At 43.9% G+C, this 17,445-nt stretch overlaps 1 protein-coding gene across 1 annotated transcript in view; it reads right to left on the bottom strand.

Annotated features, from left to right (window-relative positions):
• Positions 1–116: 116 nt before the first annotated feature.
• Positions 117–17,445, bottom strand: part of PSMB7 (proteasome 20S subunit beta 7) — a 55,587-nt gene continuing 38,258 nt past the window's right edge. The window contains exons 7-8 of the mRNA XM_081312067.1: positions 3,252–3,403; positions 117–364 (exon numbers count right to left, since the gene is read on the bottom strand). Of these exons, the coding sequence (XP_081168193.1) occupies positions 253–364; positions 3,252–3,403 (264 nt within the window). The 3' untranslated portion in view covers positions 117–252. The remainder of the gene's footprint in view (positions 365–3,251; positions 3,404–17,445) is intronic.

The raw sequence follows: 17,445 nt of genomic DNA, 5'->3' as shown, positions 1-17,445 counted from the left end.
GCCTGCTATTTTCAGAAGGCCCTCACCGTTGACACTCACCTGAACCCAGATTGGTACTCGAGGGATCAAGAGCCTGAAAGGTTGATAGGCCCCATGACCACAGAGTCCCCAGGTCTCAGCTGCCCATTGTGGTTTTCACTTTTTTTTTTAATTGCACTTCATTCAGCAAACAGGAACCAAATGAAGGTGTCACAGGGGTGTTTCCAGTGCCCCCGATTTCCAGAGTGATACCCAGCCACCCACTAGCACCATTCAGGAAGTGTCCATTGTTTGGACAGTTTCCTCCAGTAGCTCAATCTCCAGGGTAGTGACTTTCTCAGTGAGGACCGCAGTGGTCCCTTTCTCACACCTGTACCGGCCAAACCTAGTGAGAAAAAACAAAAACACAAAGTTGGGATTCTCCTCCAGGTGCCAGACAGAAGGCTGAAGAGAGCAGAAAGTGGCTGACCTGAGTCCTGCCCTCAGCTTTCTAGTGCTCCAGAATGGGAATGCCTGGTAGACACATTAGGTCAAAAACGAGCACCCAGGATACTGGGGGTGCGTACCTCCCCTTCCCCATCACCTTATCCCCCCATACATACATACAAGAAAACATTTGATTATGTGACCGCAGGCTCCAACCTCCCCCAAAGTACCTGTCAGTAACCCTCAGAAGTGAAGCCTCTCATCAAGCCAAGATGGCCCTTCTCTTGCCAGCAACAAGAGCAACTTACTTAACTATCACCTGCTTGCTACTCTTTAAAACTATCCTGAAACTGCAATGGCACAAAAATAGTCCTCAGCCAGACTCGGAGCTCATCATTTTAGAACCCACACTCAAGACTCAGGCAAAGTTAACTGGCCTCTGCAGGTACATGGCGGGGTCGCACTAGGAGGCACCCACCAATACTGCCATCCTGGCAGTGCACCCACAGGGGCCTCTCTGAGCATAGGGCAGCCTGTAAGCCACATGTTAACTGTGGACTTCCACACTGAGGCTGGCAGTTAGGACAGTGTCAAACAGCAGCACCAACCCAACTGGTCCTCTGGGATGTTCCTAGCTGGGGCAGTACTGCTGGCATGGACTACTGGAAGGCTGCTGGCTGGGCCATTACCATGTGCTCCTGGAACAGTCTGCCTCTCAAACAGGTACTTGGGCTCAAGGGAGCAGAAAGCAGAAAAAGTGGACATCTGACAGTTGTATATTAAATTCAGGAGCTGGAGCAGAAAGAAGGGCTTCCCTTTATTTCTGCAAAACCTTCCTGTCCCCACGGTGTTCTTTATCAAGGGTGTGAGTAGCTGTACCTCTTCATAATGTGTTCCTCCCTCTGTAGGTTTGAAGATGTCATTCAACTCCCACCATGCTGGCCCTTGGCAGCCTCGTGCTTTGGAGCCAGAGTCCCAGTAGCCCCTATGTGCCTGACTCATGTGTACCACACCCCAATGTCTTTGGGAAACCCAAAAGCTTCTTCCCCTGCACCCAAGCCCAGGTGCCTGCTTTGGCAGTGTGCAAAGAGGGCCTCTGCCTTGGGCAACAGTAGATTGCACCACAGGGCACCAGGAATCTTTGAGGCCAGGTCTACACTGGCATTGGACACAGGACCCTGTCCAGGACTCTAGCTCTGCCCTGACCTGCTGTCCACTATGAGAATTCCCCTCACCTGGGTAGTGCCCCACCGTCAATGACCAGACAAGAAGATGACAGTGAGGTTGCAGATATTGTGAATGCAGTGCTCTCTGCCCCAGGGCACTGGCAGGGAGCAGCCTGTTGAGGGTAGGGGCACACCTATCCTGTGCCCAATACTGGCATATCACCTGGCTAGTCTTCCAGCCAGCACTCCTAGCCACTTTGATTTTGCTCCGTGTTCAGTCTCCTTTACAGGTAAACAGGCCTCTGCTGCGCTCCCTTATGCACAAAGATTCTTGTGCTAAGCACAGATTCCTTTGGCAACCAAGAATACTACTTTTCTCCTCTTCTTCTCTTTTTTCTTTGGCAGTGCTGGGGATGGAATCAGGGCCTCCTGCATGATAGGCAAATGCTCCACAACTGAGCTACACCCCCAGCTCACAAATACTGCGGCTCAAATGTGGCTGTCAGAATCCTCTCCCAGGACACTCTCCAGTCTAAAATGGATGGAGCCCCTCTCTGCCCATCCCCCACCTCCTCCCCATGAACCAGCTCCAGCCACACTATCAATCCTCATCTTTAGGGAGCTGGGTGAAGCCTGCTCCCAGCACAACTGTGTACCTGAAGGGTGGCCTCCCTTCCTGCTCAAGGCCCAGGGAATTTCGTGGGCTCCTTGTGATCCCCTGTCTAGCTCCACCACTTCAAATGGAGGTCAAATGATGCCCAAAGCCACCACAGCAAGTCGGCCACAGCATTCCCCAGCACCTGTAGAGGGCTCTCTGCAGCTGGGCGTCTACCCCAATTCACACTAAACTCTGAGTTGAGTGCACACTGCTGGCTCTGAAGGCTGTTCTTTCCTTGTGAGTGAATCTTGGAGGTGAATATCCACAGCGGAGTTGAACATAAGCATTCCAGAGGTGGCAGAGGTCACAGGTGCAGCTGTGCCTCACTCGGGAATGAGCCCAAGAGCCACATTCTGGCTTCCCAGCTCCAGGAAGAGATCAGAAGCCACAGGGTGGTCAAGCAGCTGGACCCACAAGGAAGGGCCAATAAGCTGCTCATCTGCACACACACCAGCCAGGTCTGTTCAGCAAATCCACTAGAACCTCACTCACTACTCTGAGCCTGGCCCACACCACCAAGATGAGGCACCTGCATGGCATGTGCCACCAACTCAGTGGTACGACTCCCCTCTGGCGTAGTAAACACCATTAACTCCCACGGCCAACATTCAGAGCTCCCAGCTACTGGTTTAGAGGCTTTTAGGCATCTTGGAGCAGTCTAAGTAAAAAGCTGTGAGCCGAGCGCCCTGAAAAACACATCTCACAGAACTCCATGCAGAGTTCAGGGGATTCTTTAAGACACTCAAGAAAGGACAAAGATGACTGAAACCTCTCCATCCCAACTTGCAGCCAAGAGCTCTCTCCTGAGCCCATTCCACCTCTCGCACCAACACTTTATGGATTTAGTCACTGTCCCACATCTGGCAGTAGCTCACTGTCATAAAGCAGACTCACAGACCCATGGAAGGCTGGTTGGAACAGCTTTTCTCAACATGGGAAAGAAACCTGGTCCAGATACCATGGAGATAACAAGAGGTCCATGAGGCCAGAGGCATAGGAAGAATATCTTCTCTTTCACTCACCTGGTCCCCTTCTTGTTGGGCACTGAATAGGGGCGAAGAAAGTCCAGCTTGCTCTTGCTGATGACACACAGATCGATGTTGCTTCCAGACCCCAAGTCATTGAAGATGCCAGCTGCAATGGCCTCGCTCACCAGCTTCTTGGCCTCCTCCTCCTGAAAAAGGGAGGAAACCATAGTGTGTACCGTCCCCAGACAAGCTGCACACCTGTTCTGAAGCCCACAAAGTACTTTCACAAGCTGTGTGCAGAATCTTCTGGGAGCTGTGCAGTGTTTTGTATTTTTTTTAAGTTGTAGATGGACACAATACCTTTATTTTATTTATTGATTGTTATGTGGTACTGAAGAATGAACCCAGTGCCTCACACATGCTAGACAAGCGCTCTACCACTGAGCCACAACCCCAGCCCCATGCAGTGTTTTTTCTTTTTCTTTTTTTTTTTTCATGCAGTGTTTTTTCAACAAGGTTTTATATAAACGATCTCATACCTCAGTAACTTGCCCAAGGCCTCCCAACAGATAAGTGGGAACCTGAGATATTCAAACTCTTTATGCATGAGCCCCTTTTCTCAACCTTACCACTCCATATCACATGATCACCTCAACCTGGGAACTATGGGCTGCAGTATTTATCATTCAAAACAGTGGTCAGTAAACTCTTCCTGTAAAGGACCAGGTAGCAAATATTTTAGGTTTTGTGGGCATAGAGTAGGTCTTTGTCGTAACTGCTCAACTCTACCAGGTAGTATAAAAGAGCTATAGACAATGCATAAACAAATGGGTATGACTCTGTCCCAATAAAACTTTATTAATAAAAGGTAACGTAATGGAAAGGCAGTGTCATGGGGTGGGTCGGGTGTGGGTAGACGAACACCAACACAACAGTAGTTCTGGGAAAATGCTGGCAGAGCCAAGGGTGGGACTTCTTGCCCAAGAGACTTTATCTCCTCCCACTAATGATCCTGCAAGTTCACTGAAGTGACTCACTGCTCTGAATCACTCTCTCCTTTACTCCACCTCAAAGCAGCAAGTATGAGTCCCAACAGCTACTGGTGAACAGGTGGAGCCATTCCTTTCTTAGTTTAAAAGGCTATCACATGCCAGGTTCTGTGCTAGGTGCCAGGACTGTAGAGATGGATGAAGCACCAAAGTCCCTACCCTCTAGGGACCCAAGAGTTCAGCAGGGACATCAGACTCAAGTAACCAGAGCACAGTGTGATAAGGACAGAAGGATGACTGAGTAGGAGTCACGGGAACACTGACAGCTCGGGAAAGCCTCGGGGAGGACACAGGGCACTCGGCAAAGGGCACTGCAACCAAAGGCAGCCCAAGTCCAAGCCCTTTAGGCCACATATACATAAATGGACCAACGTCCCAAAGAAAGGCCTCTGTGCTGTGCTGCAGCTGCTGCCCAAGTAACTACCTTCAAGAAACAGATTCCCTGCCCAAACTCCAACCTGAGAGCCTCAAAAGATTCACTGGCTTTAAGTTGTAAGGAGATGTGAGCCCACCCGAGGCTCCTGCTCCTCTGCCAGCCTCTGGCCAGCCTCAGATACCAGTGACATAAGCGCCCTCTACAGACACAGAGAAAAACAGAGAGGCTTCGCAGGAAGGGGATCTGATCTACACCAAGCCAGCAGCAGGACTAGGGGGTTATTTTGTATCTTTATCTCCCAGCTTTCTGAGTGGGATCCATGTGGGGTCAATGAAGACAGTTTCTCTCTGGGGCACATATGGTCCTGTAGGAATGCACTCTAAACAGGATTCTCTAGGGACTCTCCCACATTGCCAATAGTCTCTCAAACACTTGACCAGAAACCAGAGGGGAAAGTTGCTCCTCAGCCAAGGAGATGGCTGCTGGTGGTGCTGCTGCCACACAGACAGCAAAACCCAGCCACCAGTTCACTAAACACATCCTCATTTCAACTTGCGTGGCTGTTTTACTGGTGACCATCCTCAGAAGCGTGTGCCCCAATGCACTCAGGAAATGACCTGCTCATCCTGGCCTCTCAGCTCCTCTCCCTCTTCCTGCTCTTCTCCGACATTTACCCATTTCCTCTGCTTTGTCTTCTCACATCGCTGCAGCTGGGGACTTGCACCAGCCAACAGCACTAGTGGTCATCACAATCCTGCTGGCAGCATCTAGGGCTGCAGGTCTCAATTTCTCAAATGGTTGCCTTTTGGAGGATGGGGGAAGATTTAGAGAAAACCAAAATAAACACATAATATTAGACATGCATATCTAATGCCAATGAATCCAACCAAGCACACAGAAACCAGACTGCTGACAGTGCTCTGGGAGTACAGGTGATTCTACTTTTATTTTGCAAATATTCTGTAATATAAGTAGATAACTAATTAAACTTAAAATTTGCCAAATTTTGAAATGTACTATGTATAGTTTGATTTACTCATAAAACTATCATGTGTGCCATTAAATGTAAATATTTTTTTTAATTGAGAAAAAAATCTTTTAAATCTCTTTCCTCTTCACCAATCCTAGGGAAGATGGTTCCTTAAATAAGAAAACCCCACAAGATCCTAACTCTCCACCCACCCCCCATATCCACAGGACTAAAGATGTTATCAAACAAACCTTACATTTACTGAGCACCTACTACAATGTACCAAACACTGAGTGATCACTACCCTGTTTACTCCTGCCCCCAATCATCTTCTGAGGATGGTATAATCAGAAAACTGGCTGAGAGGAAACCACTGGCTTGCCCAAGGTCACACAGCTAGTCAATAGTAAGTACTGAAATAGGTCCATAGGACCCTAGGGCCACAGATGCCAAGAACACACCAGCTCACAAGTAACCTTTGGGCTGGGGACTAGTTGGGGACACCAGGCAGCGGTCCCTTGACTCAGGACTGTTTCACTCCCAAGTGTCCTCAGAATCTGGTCAACTATAAGAGAAGAAAGCTGCTGCCTGCCAACTTCTCTGTGAGCCAACTAGAGGCTTCTCTGACATTCATTCCACTGCAAGGTGTTTCCCAAACTGCCCCCAGCCCAAAGGGTCTTCTCTACTCTCAACCTCACTGGGATAACATTTCTACCATTTAACATCAGAGGCCAACATCAAGATTAAAGGGCTCACTTCACTATTCCCCGCCTCACCACCTAAACCCTTTAAAACACAAAAGGGTCAAAAATGACCAAGAGTTCTTTCTATCTGCCCATTCCACACACAGCTAAGATCTTCAATAGATATTCCCAGAGACCTACTGTGTTCCAAGAACCGCTTTATATGTTGAATACTGTCTTTAACTACAGTATTCCATACACAGAATTCTAGACACATATGCAAATACACTACTAGGCATATTCATGCTGTGTTTTCTTTATAGTAAAATTTTACAATTAAACAACTTTTGTCTTTAACACGTGATACCAAATATTTAAGAAAACTATCAAGACAAACCACAAACTAAAGGCAAGAAGTGGAGGAAACACCACATTTTTATCTGCCTTTGGTCCACAGTAAATGCAGAAAACACTGTCTCTTCCTTTAGGATTCACTGTTCCTAGGGAAATGGCACCTCCTTTTTCTGGGAAGATGCAGAGTGACCTGGGTCCTGAGCAGCATCTGCCTGGGGACAGCTGCTGCAGGGGGATCATGACAAGGGCCTTGCAGAGCCTGGAATCCCAGCTGACCAGGCCCAGGTGCAATGCTGTCTCCTGGTAGGGCCAGCACCCTCCCCTGGCCAGCTGCTCATGGGTTTACACTGCTTGCCGCAAGGGACTTGGAGATTCAGTGTGTGGCTGGACCACAGGACCTATCCCAGCTGCTCATCAAATAGCCCTCCAGGAGAAGGGATGGCTTCCTTTTACACTGAGATGCTCAAAAAGACTATCATGACCCTGAAAACTGAATGGTATTTGAGGGACCCAGGTTCAAGGTCACCTGGCAGATGTGGAAGCAGATAGACTGAGTTTGCATCCCTAGTCTACTTACTGCTATGCAGACTTGAGCAAGTCACTTCACCTCTGAGTTCAGTCTCCTCCTCAATAACAGAATGATAATAAATCCTACCTCAGAGGATTGCAGCAAATTAGAAATCAAGTGGAGAAAGCACCTATTAAGTCTCTGGCATACAGCTGTTGCTTAAGAACTGGGAACTTATTTAATAAAGCAAGCCAGAGGGCTCCTAAAAAAACATAGTTTATCTTTTAGTGGCGAATGCCTGCACCCAGCCCCAAACCAGGAGGAGGTCCTAGCAAACCTGCCAACAGATCTTCATCCAGGGCTGTCAAGAAGTTCCTGCAATAATTAATCCAAGCAAAAAGCACACTCCCTAAAAGTTCAGAGAATATAAAAGGAACACTTCCTGCTTTATGGCTACAAAGACCAACTAACTGGGAATATCAGTCCCCGGGGCCACCCCTGCTTCTTAAATGAGATTACAATAAGAGTGATGTACTGTACTACAAGTCAGCTGTGACAAGCAGCACTTTATAGAGCTATCTGTTTGTCTCCATCACTGCATCGCACAATGTGTCCCTGGACTCCAATGTGCAGCTCCATTTACCACTACATGACAAATGGGCAGCACTTGTAAAAGGCACAAAGAGGGCCACGTCGGCCACGTAATGGTCACCACAGCTGTACCCGAGTGCTTGAGGGGACAAAACAGACCCCCAAGTTCATTAAACTGACCAGTAATGGATCTTTCAAAAAGTGCCTTAGGAATCGTACAGAAGAGGCTAAAATAAATAACTCAGCATGGAAGGCTAATCTGAAATGGTGTTTGATAAATTATTTATACCACAGGCGATTGTCTGCATTTAATATTGGAGCTACTAGTAGCATCTTTAAAAGATGATTTATGTGTTGTAATGCTATTAAACTTTATATTGGCCCACTGCTGGCTATAAAGTCTGCTGAGATTTAGAGAATGAGTTTTAAACTGTCACTGCAACATCATAGGAGATGGAGACTGTATTAAATCTTTACTTTAAACCTGTTATCTAGAGAGTTGCATTTTGTAGACACTCACAAACTGATAGATTACCTCGGCATCCGCTATGGTGCAGATCCAAACTAGTACTGCAAAGAAACTTTTCCACATTATTCTTGTCTACAGCTACAATCGAATTCCTCTTCTCACTAAAGTGGTTTTGAGATTGGGAATGTCACCAGAGTACAATGGAAGTGTGCTAGCCAATGGGCACTATGGACAGTTCAGCATCAAATTAACACTCTTTAAATAAACCCTCCACATTTGACTGTTAGGTTATGCATACTGAACAGGCTTTACATATTAAATATGTATTTGACTGAAAACCTAACATTCTATTTTAGACACAGCTTTGGAATGTGAAAATACATGTATATGATGAGTCACTGGAAACTCCACTAAAATTTTAAAGAATTTAAAAAAGAAACAAAACCGGTTATTTGCTGTTTATGTAGCCAAGGAGCCAGCATGAACAAGAATGTGAGCCACTATCTGGCTGAATTCAGGCTGAATTAACATGGCATTCATCCATTTTCCCATCTGCTACTGAGTTCATATTTAATTTGAAACTATTTGCTACTTAATATTATCAACCATGGATTTAACTCAGGAAGACCTAAAGCACAGAAGGGCTGGGGAGATATCCCTCAAATACAAAAATACAGTCAGGAGGAAAGGGTTCAAGAAATCTACTGTACAACATGCTAAGTACAGGCAATAATGTATTATATTCTTGAAAATTGCTGAGAGATTTTAAATGTTTTCAGCCACAAAAAAAATGTTCATGGGGTAATGCATGTGTTAATTAGCCTGATTTCACCATCCACAATGTATATGTATTTCAAAGCAACCTGTATAAATCTATACAATTTTTGTCAAAAAATAATTTAAAAAAGAATTGAAGCAGAGGGTTGGGGCTGTAGCTCAGTGGTAGAGCGCCTACTCGCATGTGCAAGGCACTGGGTTCAATCCTCAGCACCACATAAAAATAAACAAATAAAAGATTTTTTTTTAAAGAGAGAGAGAATTTTTTTTTAATATTTATTTTTTAGTTCTCGGCGGACACAACATCTTTGTTGGTATGTGGTGCTGAGGATCGAACCCGGGCCGCACGCACGCCAGGCGAGCGCGCTACCGTTTGAGCCACATCCCCAGCCCAATAAAAGATTTTTTTAAAAAAATCAAAGCAGTCTAAATTCATCTTGGAAAAACTACATTATTTTTATCACTTTGATTTGAAATAGGAAAAAATTCTATTGTTTTGAATTGGGGGTGTAGCTCAATGGTAGAATACTTGCCTAGCATACATGAGGCCCTGCCTGGCCTTGATCCTCAGCACAGCAAAAAATAAATAGAACAGAAACTATTGCTCTGATGATCTGTATCACAGCAGCTAAAAGTTTGGGTGGGATGTAAGTTTGGACTCTAAAAAGAGAGCACCAAACTTCTGCACCTAAGGGATGGCACCTCATACCTTCTGCAGACACTGGAAAAATTATGAGATAGATAATACCAAACGAGGTAATTCCAAAATTGCGCCAGTTCCAAGTGGGGACCACTCAAGATGGCTGTGGAAGGAAGTTTTAACACAATGTTTTCTAGTGTCCTGTTAAGTTCTGACTAAGTCAATGATGTGGCCTAAAGGAGTCATTAATGACTAGTGATTGAATAAAAATTTAAAGAGCTCAAAAAAAGTATTTAAAATAGCAAAACATAACCCCAGCAGTAGGCTTCCTGCACAAACCTGATATATCCCATGTGTGGTGACATCTTTCACAGCGGAAAAGACAAATTTATTTATTTACTTACTTACTTACTTACTTGCTTACTTATTTATTTCAGACAGGGCAGTGTATCAAAAGCAAAGTTGTCCAAATTCTGGGTCTGGCTTGAGCTGTCCAGGTAAACATTGCTGCCTATGCAAACACTTGGGAATTGGTGAGCATAGCCAGTGCTTGGTGACCATGGCTTTAAGGTCACATTTGCACTGCCCACTCACTTGCTGTGGTGTGCAGAGAAGTGATCTAAGGGTAAGGCATTAGTAGTAACTGGACTTACACCAGATCACCAAAGGAGTAAGAGTGTGACTGCAACTCAAGACAGGAACAGAGGTGTTACAATGGCCCAGGAGAGGTTGACATTAGAATTGTGTCATGCATTAACACAATTCTAAGCTCTGAGCCACAGGTTGTCCCCTTGTAAGAATGAAAATAATAACTCTGCCCAAGGGCTATGAAAAAGAATAAAAAGATAGTAATGTTCCTGCCATATTTGTTAGCAAATTCTAGGACAGAAGGAAAAAGGCAAGGGTGTGAGAGAACTAACACCGGGCACCCACACCAACCCCAGCTTTGAGCCTCATGCTTCTGTTCCTTATTGAACCCTTGTCTGCTTGTACAGTTCAGGAAACAGAGGCTGGCAGAAAGGCTGGCTGATCCATTCAAAGGCACACAGCTGGGTGTAAGTGGGAAACTTAGGGATCTGTGCCAAGTTAGCACCTGGCATCACCAAAGCTTATGTTTCCCTACACGACCATTAGGAAAACTGGTGGCGAGCAAGAGGTTTTGCTAGAATCTGTGACAGTGAATGGAAGAAAAATACCTAAGCTTCCAGAGGGAAAGGGACCAAAAGAGATGAGAACATATTGCTTTTCACAAGGAAAAGAAATCAGTGTTCACAGCATATGTGTATACAAATATATATTTCCAAGGCTGCATTGAATCAAACATAACCAGAGAAAAAAACAATAAAAAAGAAAAGACTGAATTTAAAGAAAGTGAGAAATATGTTCAACAATACTAATAAGACATTAATAATCTCTCTCTCAAAAAGCAATGTAGCCAGTGATGACTGTAGTAATAAATTCCTAGAGACACTGAAAGGGCCATCACCTGAATACAGGAGGAAGCAATCAAGTGAATCTGCTTTGTGGGTCAACCCCAGGCATGTCTCAGGACAGTGATGACAGAAATTCAGTCCTGTTAGAAGTAGAGGCTGAACACAGGGTCTGCAGCCAACAGAAGCGCTGTTCAAACAGAGCCTACCCACCATCCTGCTTCTAGGGTCTAGAGACTGGAACCCGCCATCCAGCGCAGTGTGCGTGTGGGAGTCTGCACGATCCTGCTCCTACAGCCTCACAAGGCCTATAATGGACGGGGAGGAGATCCAAAGAAGTACAGCATACCCTAGTTCTAGGAAGTTTCAAGATGGCCACAAATGAACAAAATTCCAAATGATGCAAAAGCTCCAACAGAAATGCCTGGGTCAGTTTAGTTTAGCAAGTATGCACTATGCCCAGATAGGAATCTGTTCTGTAGATGCTGCATACCGGGAAGGTCCGAGGTGAGCGCCTGCCCAGGAAGAGCATAGAGCCCCAGGAGAAGCAAATAGGTAATCATACTGTAAAGAAGCCAGAATTATCAAAAAAAAAAAAAAAAAAAAAAAGGACAGGCCTGACAAAGGAGCTACAGGTAGGTGTTCAGAGGTTTCAAGGAATGCAGGTGATGAGGACAGGGCCAAATCTTGAGATAGGGGTGAAAGACAGACAAATCAAAGATCAGATAGTCCAGCAGGGCCAAATTATAGGCCACAGAGTGAAAACTTTTCATGCTAACCACTGAAAAGACATGAAAAGTTTTAGGTTATGGAATGATACAGTTAGAACTGTGCTTTCAGAAACTGCAACTAGAAACAGTGGGGGAGGAATTGCCAAAAGAATATTAAGACTATTCCCAGTGATAAAGGATAGTGGGGCAGTAAGGATAAGCATAGAAGTGAAAGGGGAGAAGCCATCAGGCAGGAGGGAATGCAAGAGGGGAAGGAGCAGGTGCCACCTGGGCTCCTAGTCTTGGCCATGGGCACTGACCACTCCTCTGAACATATGCAGCCTACACACAAAGATGACTATTTTTCTGGCAGGCTAATAGAAAGACAACGATTAACTTAATATATGTTGTAAATAATGGTAAGCTTCTGTAGTAGATTCAAGGATGTTACCTAAAGGGGACAAGATAAAATTAGAATCACTAAAAGTCTACTGAGGCCATTCCGGGGAGAAAAAAATACCGGGGCTGAGATCAATTTGTCAACACCACTTCTTCGAAAACAGGACTCCCAAATAAAACCTGTCTGGCCTCTAGAGTGGCAGAAAGAGCGCAAGGGATTAGTTAACTATAGGGGCAAGACTACTGAATGCAGAGAGAAACTCTATGGGAGACACATGAGCATGAGGGTCTGGCCCTCTGCAAGGTCACGTTGTAAGGAAGTAGAAGCAGATGGACTTAAGTAAGGCAGAGTAAGTAAGGTGGGGGTGGGGGAGATCATGAGGAGCTACTAACTGAGATCTTTCCATGAAGCTCCTGGCTGATCACCTTTTCCTGGGCTCCAAAGCTCAGACAATCTTTAGACAAATTCAGTTTGGATGTGGGGCAGGTTTAAATAGGGCAAAAGAAAGGGTCTGGGGCTGATTAGTATGCTAAGTATATTGAGTGTGGTGTGGGGACAAAGAAGTAAAGATGTAAAGATCCGGGTACAAATCCACTTCTTTTGATTACGAGCTGTGTGATGTCAGTGGTAAAGTCAGTCAACATTTTTAAGGTCCCAATTTCCTTATTTGCACCTAGCACCTAACCTTTTAATTAGCACCTGATCCTCAGCAGATGTGAACTACACAAGGTACTCCATGTGGAGATGTACAGGAGAAACTGCTAGTGCAGTGCCTGGTACACAAGAAATCCATGACAGATCTAACTCTATTCCCTTCTCTAACATTCACAACCAAGGTTACAAGGCGAAAGTCTCACTCTTCCACAACTACTAATGCAACAAGCAATGGTTTCTCAGTACTCCCAGTTCAAATTGATGAGGAAGGTAATCATTATACATCAAGTGAAATGCAATTTGACACCCACGCACATCTTTCACACAAGAATTTACTGCCATGTCACACTAACAAGTGTACGAAGTAACATGTTTTCACTAGAAATTATATTCTAAAAGGAGTCAGAAAGCTTATATTTACTGCCTTCAGGCTGTCTACAAAGCACATTACTTCACTTACTTTTTTATTTTTTTTTTGGGGGGGGGACCAGGGATTGATTAAACCCAGGGGCACTTAACCATTGAGCCACATCCCCAGTCCTTTACATTTTGAGACAGGGTCTCATTAAGTTGCTTAGAGCCTCACTAAATTGCTGAACTTGGGATCCTCCTGTCTCAGCCTCTCAAATCACTGGGATAAACAGGTGTGTGCCATGGTGCCCAGCTCCACTTGCTCTTTAAAACAACACTTACAAGTGCTACTACCCTTACCCGACGCTACCAACCCAGGAGATTAAGACCCAGGGGAGTGGAAAAGACTAACCCAAGACATAAGACAAACAACCGGAAGGTCTGAGATGCAACACAGTCTGGTCTAGCTCCAAAGTCCATGTTTGTTTGTTTTCACCCAAGAAAACAGAGGAAGGTATGGTGGCGCCTGACTGTAATTTAAGCTGCTCAGGGCTGAGGAAGGAGGATCACAAGTTCAATGTCATCCTAGGCAACTTAGTGACACCTGTCTCAAAATAAAAAATACAAAAAAGGGCTGGGATGTAGCTTAGTGGTAGAATGCTTGCCTAGCATGCTCAATACCTGCCAAAAGACAAAATGTCAAAAACATACTAATGAAGTTTGTCTAGTCCTTAATTAGACATTCGTGATCAATCACTCAAGTTTATCTTTTTAAAGCACTTCACCTCTAAAATTATTTCATAGTTGCAAACATGACTTAAACAATGCTGCTCTAACATCCCATGGTTCATCTGGTTGATTGCATGTGGTAAAACATCCTGATGCTTCTCTAACTCAGAATTCACACTCCTCAAATTCCAAAGGAAAGTCTGTGAGAATCACTGCATCAGTACTGCCTCCAAATGTTCACCTTTCCCTAAAACACATATAGAAAAGCTCTCTGCAAACAGAATGAGTGAAATTGGTTTTTGACTACCTTATATATCAATAAAGATACCATTTAACTTAATTTTCCCTCCAGGCCATTTTGTCAACTGCAAATCTTAACTAAAACAAAGAAAAAAGCAAGTGCACTTTTTCTCCAAAAGTTTCAGAGCAAGAAGTAGTCAGAGGGCTCGAGAGCAAACTTCTGCTAACCCACAAACATGGCCCTCCCAACAATTCCCTGAAGGGCTGACTTCAACCCATTTTAGGAGTGAATTTTCTATTTTATTAACTGAGGCTACCGGGGGTTACCCAAGAGGCAAAAATCAATCCTCAAACTCAGACCTCTTCAAAGCCCACACATGAACTTCCCATTGTGCCTGTTTTTACCATTCAATCATCTCAACTCCATTCATCTGAGTTAAGAGCCAATATATTTGTCAAGAAATCAAGTTAATAGGTACTTATACCTTTTAATTGTATGTTATTGCCACAGTTCTGAATTTAGAGGAACTATATTCCAATGTCATGACAGGGTGACAATAACTACAAATGTGACTGCATTCTATGGATACAGTGCTCACTGCAAATATTTTTTTAAATCTGTACCAGTAGGTGGTGGAATTTAAAAATATCTATTAAGCACAACCTCGTATCTTTGTTCATTTCTGTACAATTTCAGGGTTAGGGGAGAGTGGTATAAATTACCTCACAGAAACTCACAAGTAACATTATTTGTTAAGGTTAAAACTTTAACTACCTTCCTGAGGTATGCTGCTGGGGTCTCATTACAGCAGGTAATCTCACATTCCGCCATGCACAACACACTAAGTACCAGCATCTCCCAATTACACTGCAACGTAAATCTCAAAGGACATCTGAAAAGTCTACACGGCTCCTGCACCCACTGCTGAAACACAACCACCTCTAATGGAACGTGGCAGCTTTCTAAACTAAATATTCACACGCAGGGACAGGGCTGCTAGCCCTGGCCGTGTCTCGCACTGAAGAGTGGATGCTAATTAAAAGGCCACACTGACTCAAAAAATGACCATCCAGACAACTTTAGATACTGTCTGGAGTTTTGTTTTCCTATTTCCAAATATGTTCAGCTGTCCAAACTTCCAGGATTACCCTACTGAAATGCTTTTGTGCATGATGTTCCTCATCCAGAATGGTCTCCTCTTCTCTTCAGGCTTCCTGTCCTACTGTCCTCAAACCCCAAGGCCAAATAAGGAGTCGCTCTTTTCTTCTTCTTCTTCTGAACTGAACTCATGGCCTCACACGCTAGCCTACCTCCCCAATCCACCACATGCTCTTTGACACCCTCTTAAATAAGTCTCCCAGACAGAGTCCATCAATTCTGCTTCTGTCTTACTTTAATAGCCCTCCTCATATGGAACATTCTCATATTTTTCATGTCACACTTTTAGCAGCTGTTTATGGGCCTGTCCAACCCACTAGGTTGTAGATGTCATTCAGAAAGGGAATCCCGTCTCATGAGCAGGCACAGAGCTTCTGCAATGACACAGGTGCTTGGAACACAAGCACACCTTCCGCATCTCTGAAGGACCATGACCCATTGGCTGCTTAGAGAAGCCAAATGGCAACTCATGAGCAACACAGACACTATTCTGGGAACCTGCCATCCGCTGCCACCGCCCGCCTCTGCCAAGCTGTATGTAAGAAGGGGCATGATTTTTAAAAAAATTTTTTTTTTAATCTTCACAAGAGCAGAAGGTATCCAGGGTGTATAGTCATACCATAACATTTGGAATCATGTGGCTATTTTTGGAACTGTCTTTACTTCGGCTAGCAAAAACTACACTTGATATAGGCTTTCATTAAAAAAAAAAAAAAAAACTGTCATTGAGTAGCAATGGCTTTGAAATATCCTATCTAAGCCAACTTTAGTTGCATCCCTCTTAAGAATTGTCAATCCCATCAAATATTTGCAGTTCTGTTTATTCAAATCTTTTGATATAAGAAATTTGTTGGCTTTTCCCCCTTGAGTTGATAGGGATATATGAAAACTATGAAGCACTTTTTGGGGATATGGGGGGACAGAAATGAGACTTCTCTGCCTGTGTGAAATATAGAGGCATTTTTAAAATTACAATGTTTTAGATCAGAAGATAAAAACAGTACAGCAGCAATTTAAAACTTTCCAGACAATGAAAGCTGACAACCAACTCGGTGAAACAGTAGGGCCCTCCAGGCCCCTATTCTGGGGGTTAGTGGTCCCATCAAACGCTTACATGACCGTTAATAAAATTTGCCATTTTTCATGTTTAACATGCAAGTATAATGTAAGCCTACACGTACTACATTTAAATATTTAGACCCAAATGTTATTTTAAACTTAATTTTTCCACAGAGCCATTTCATTAAATGAAAAAAAGAAAAGAAAGAAAGAAAACTTTCCTAAAATTCACAATCACACTTCAGTGTTTTAGTGGATATGTAATGTCAGGCTGCTTTGCACACCCACCTGCCTACCACCTCCCCCTTTCCAATATCGCACACCACACAAGTATAATAAACCATGTTAATATTTCATACCACTGTGAAATATGCTGGAGTATCAATTCAACATCTGCTGTCTTTAGGGCCCGGGAGTCCCGCAGAGACACTTTCAATTTGTAATTGAGTTCTATGCTGAATTAATCAGCAGTTTATCTTTTTTACTAAAATAATGTCTTCACCACTAACCCAGATTTACATTAACAATTTATGCCAAATTACCTGCCAAGACAAAACTTATAAGATTCTAAGCTACCATCCAGTAACACTCAGTCCTATATTTCATTTCTTGTATTTCTCCAACCCATATGCAGGCCAAGTGGAAATCCATTGTTCAAAAGCTTGCAAGCCTCTAACCACAGATAACCTCTTGGATTTGTGGCACAGAGACTCACTTTGACAGTAAATTTCATAGGGGTCCCCTCTTTTCCTGAAAGCCACTGTTCAATAAATGGCTATGATTCAAAATTTTTATAAAATAGATTTCTAAAATGGAAGGAAATCAGTGAATAATAAAAGACTTTCTTTCGTATCTTTTCCCAAGGAGCTCTGATATCCCAAATCGTGCCTTAAGTACCAGAAAAAGAAAGTACCAGATAAAGAAAGCATTTTTAGTGCCTTAAGTTATGTAACTGAGACCCAACTTGGCAGAGGCAATTTGATTTGGTGGGAAAAAAAAGTAAAGAAGTTCATTTCTTGATGTCATGATGCTGAATATTTTACTACCAATATCTTCCTTTGAATTCCAACTATACACTTGGAAGTTACAAAACATACAT

Source organism: Spermophilus citellus (assembly GCF_964194105.1).
Source record: "Spermophilus citellus genome assembly, chromosome: 2".
Lineage (NCBI taxonomy): Eukaryota > Metazoa > Chordata > Mammalia > Rodentia > Sciuridae > Spermophilus > Spermophilus citellus.
Note: the sequence above shows the minus strand (reverse complement) of the source record. Positions and strands in the feature narration are given on the sequence as shown.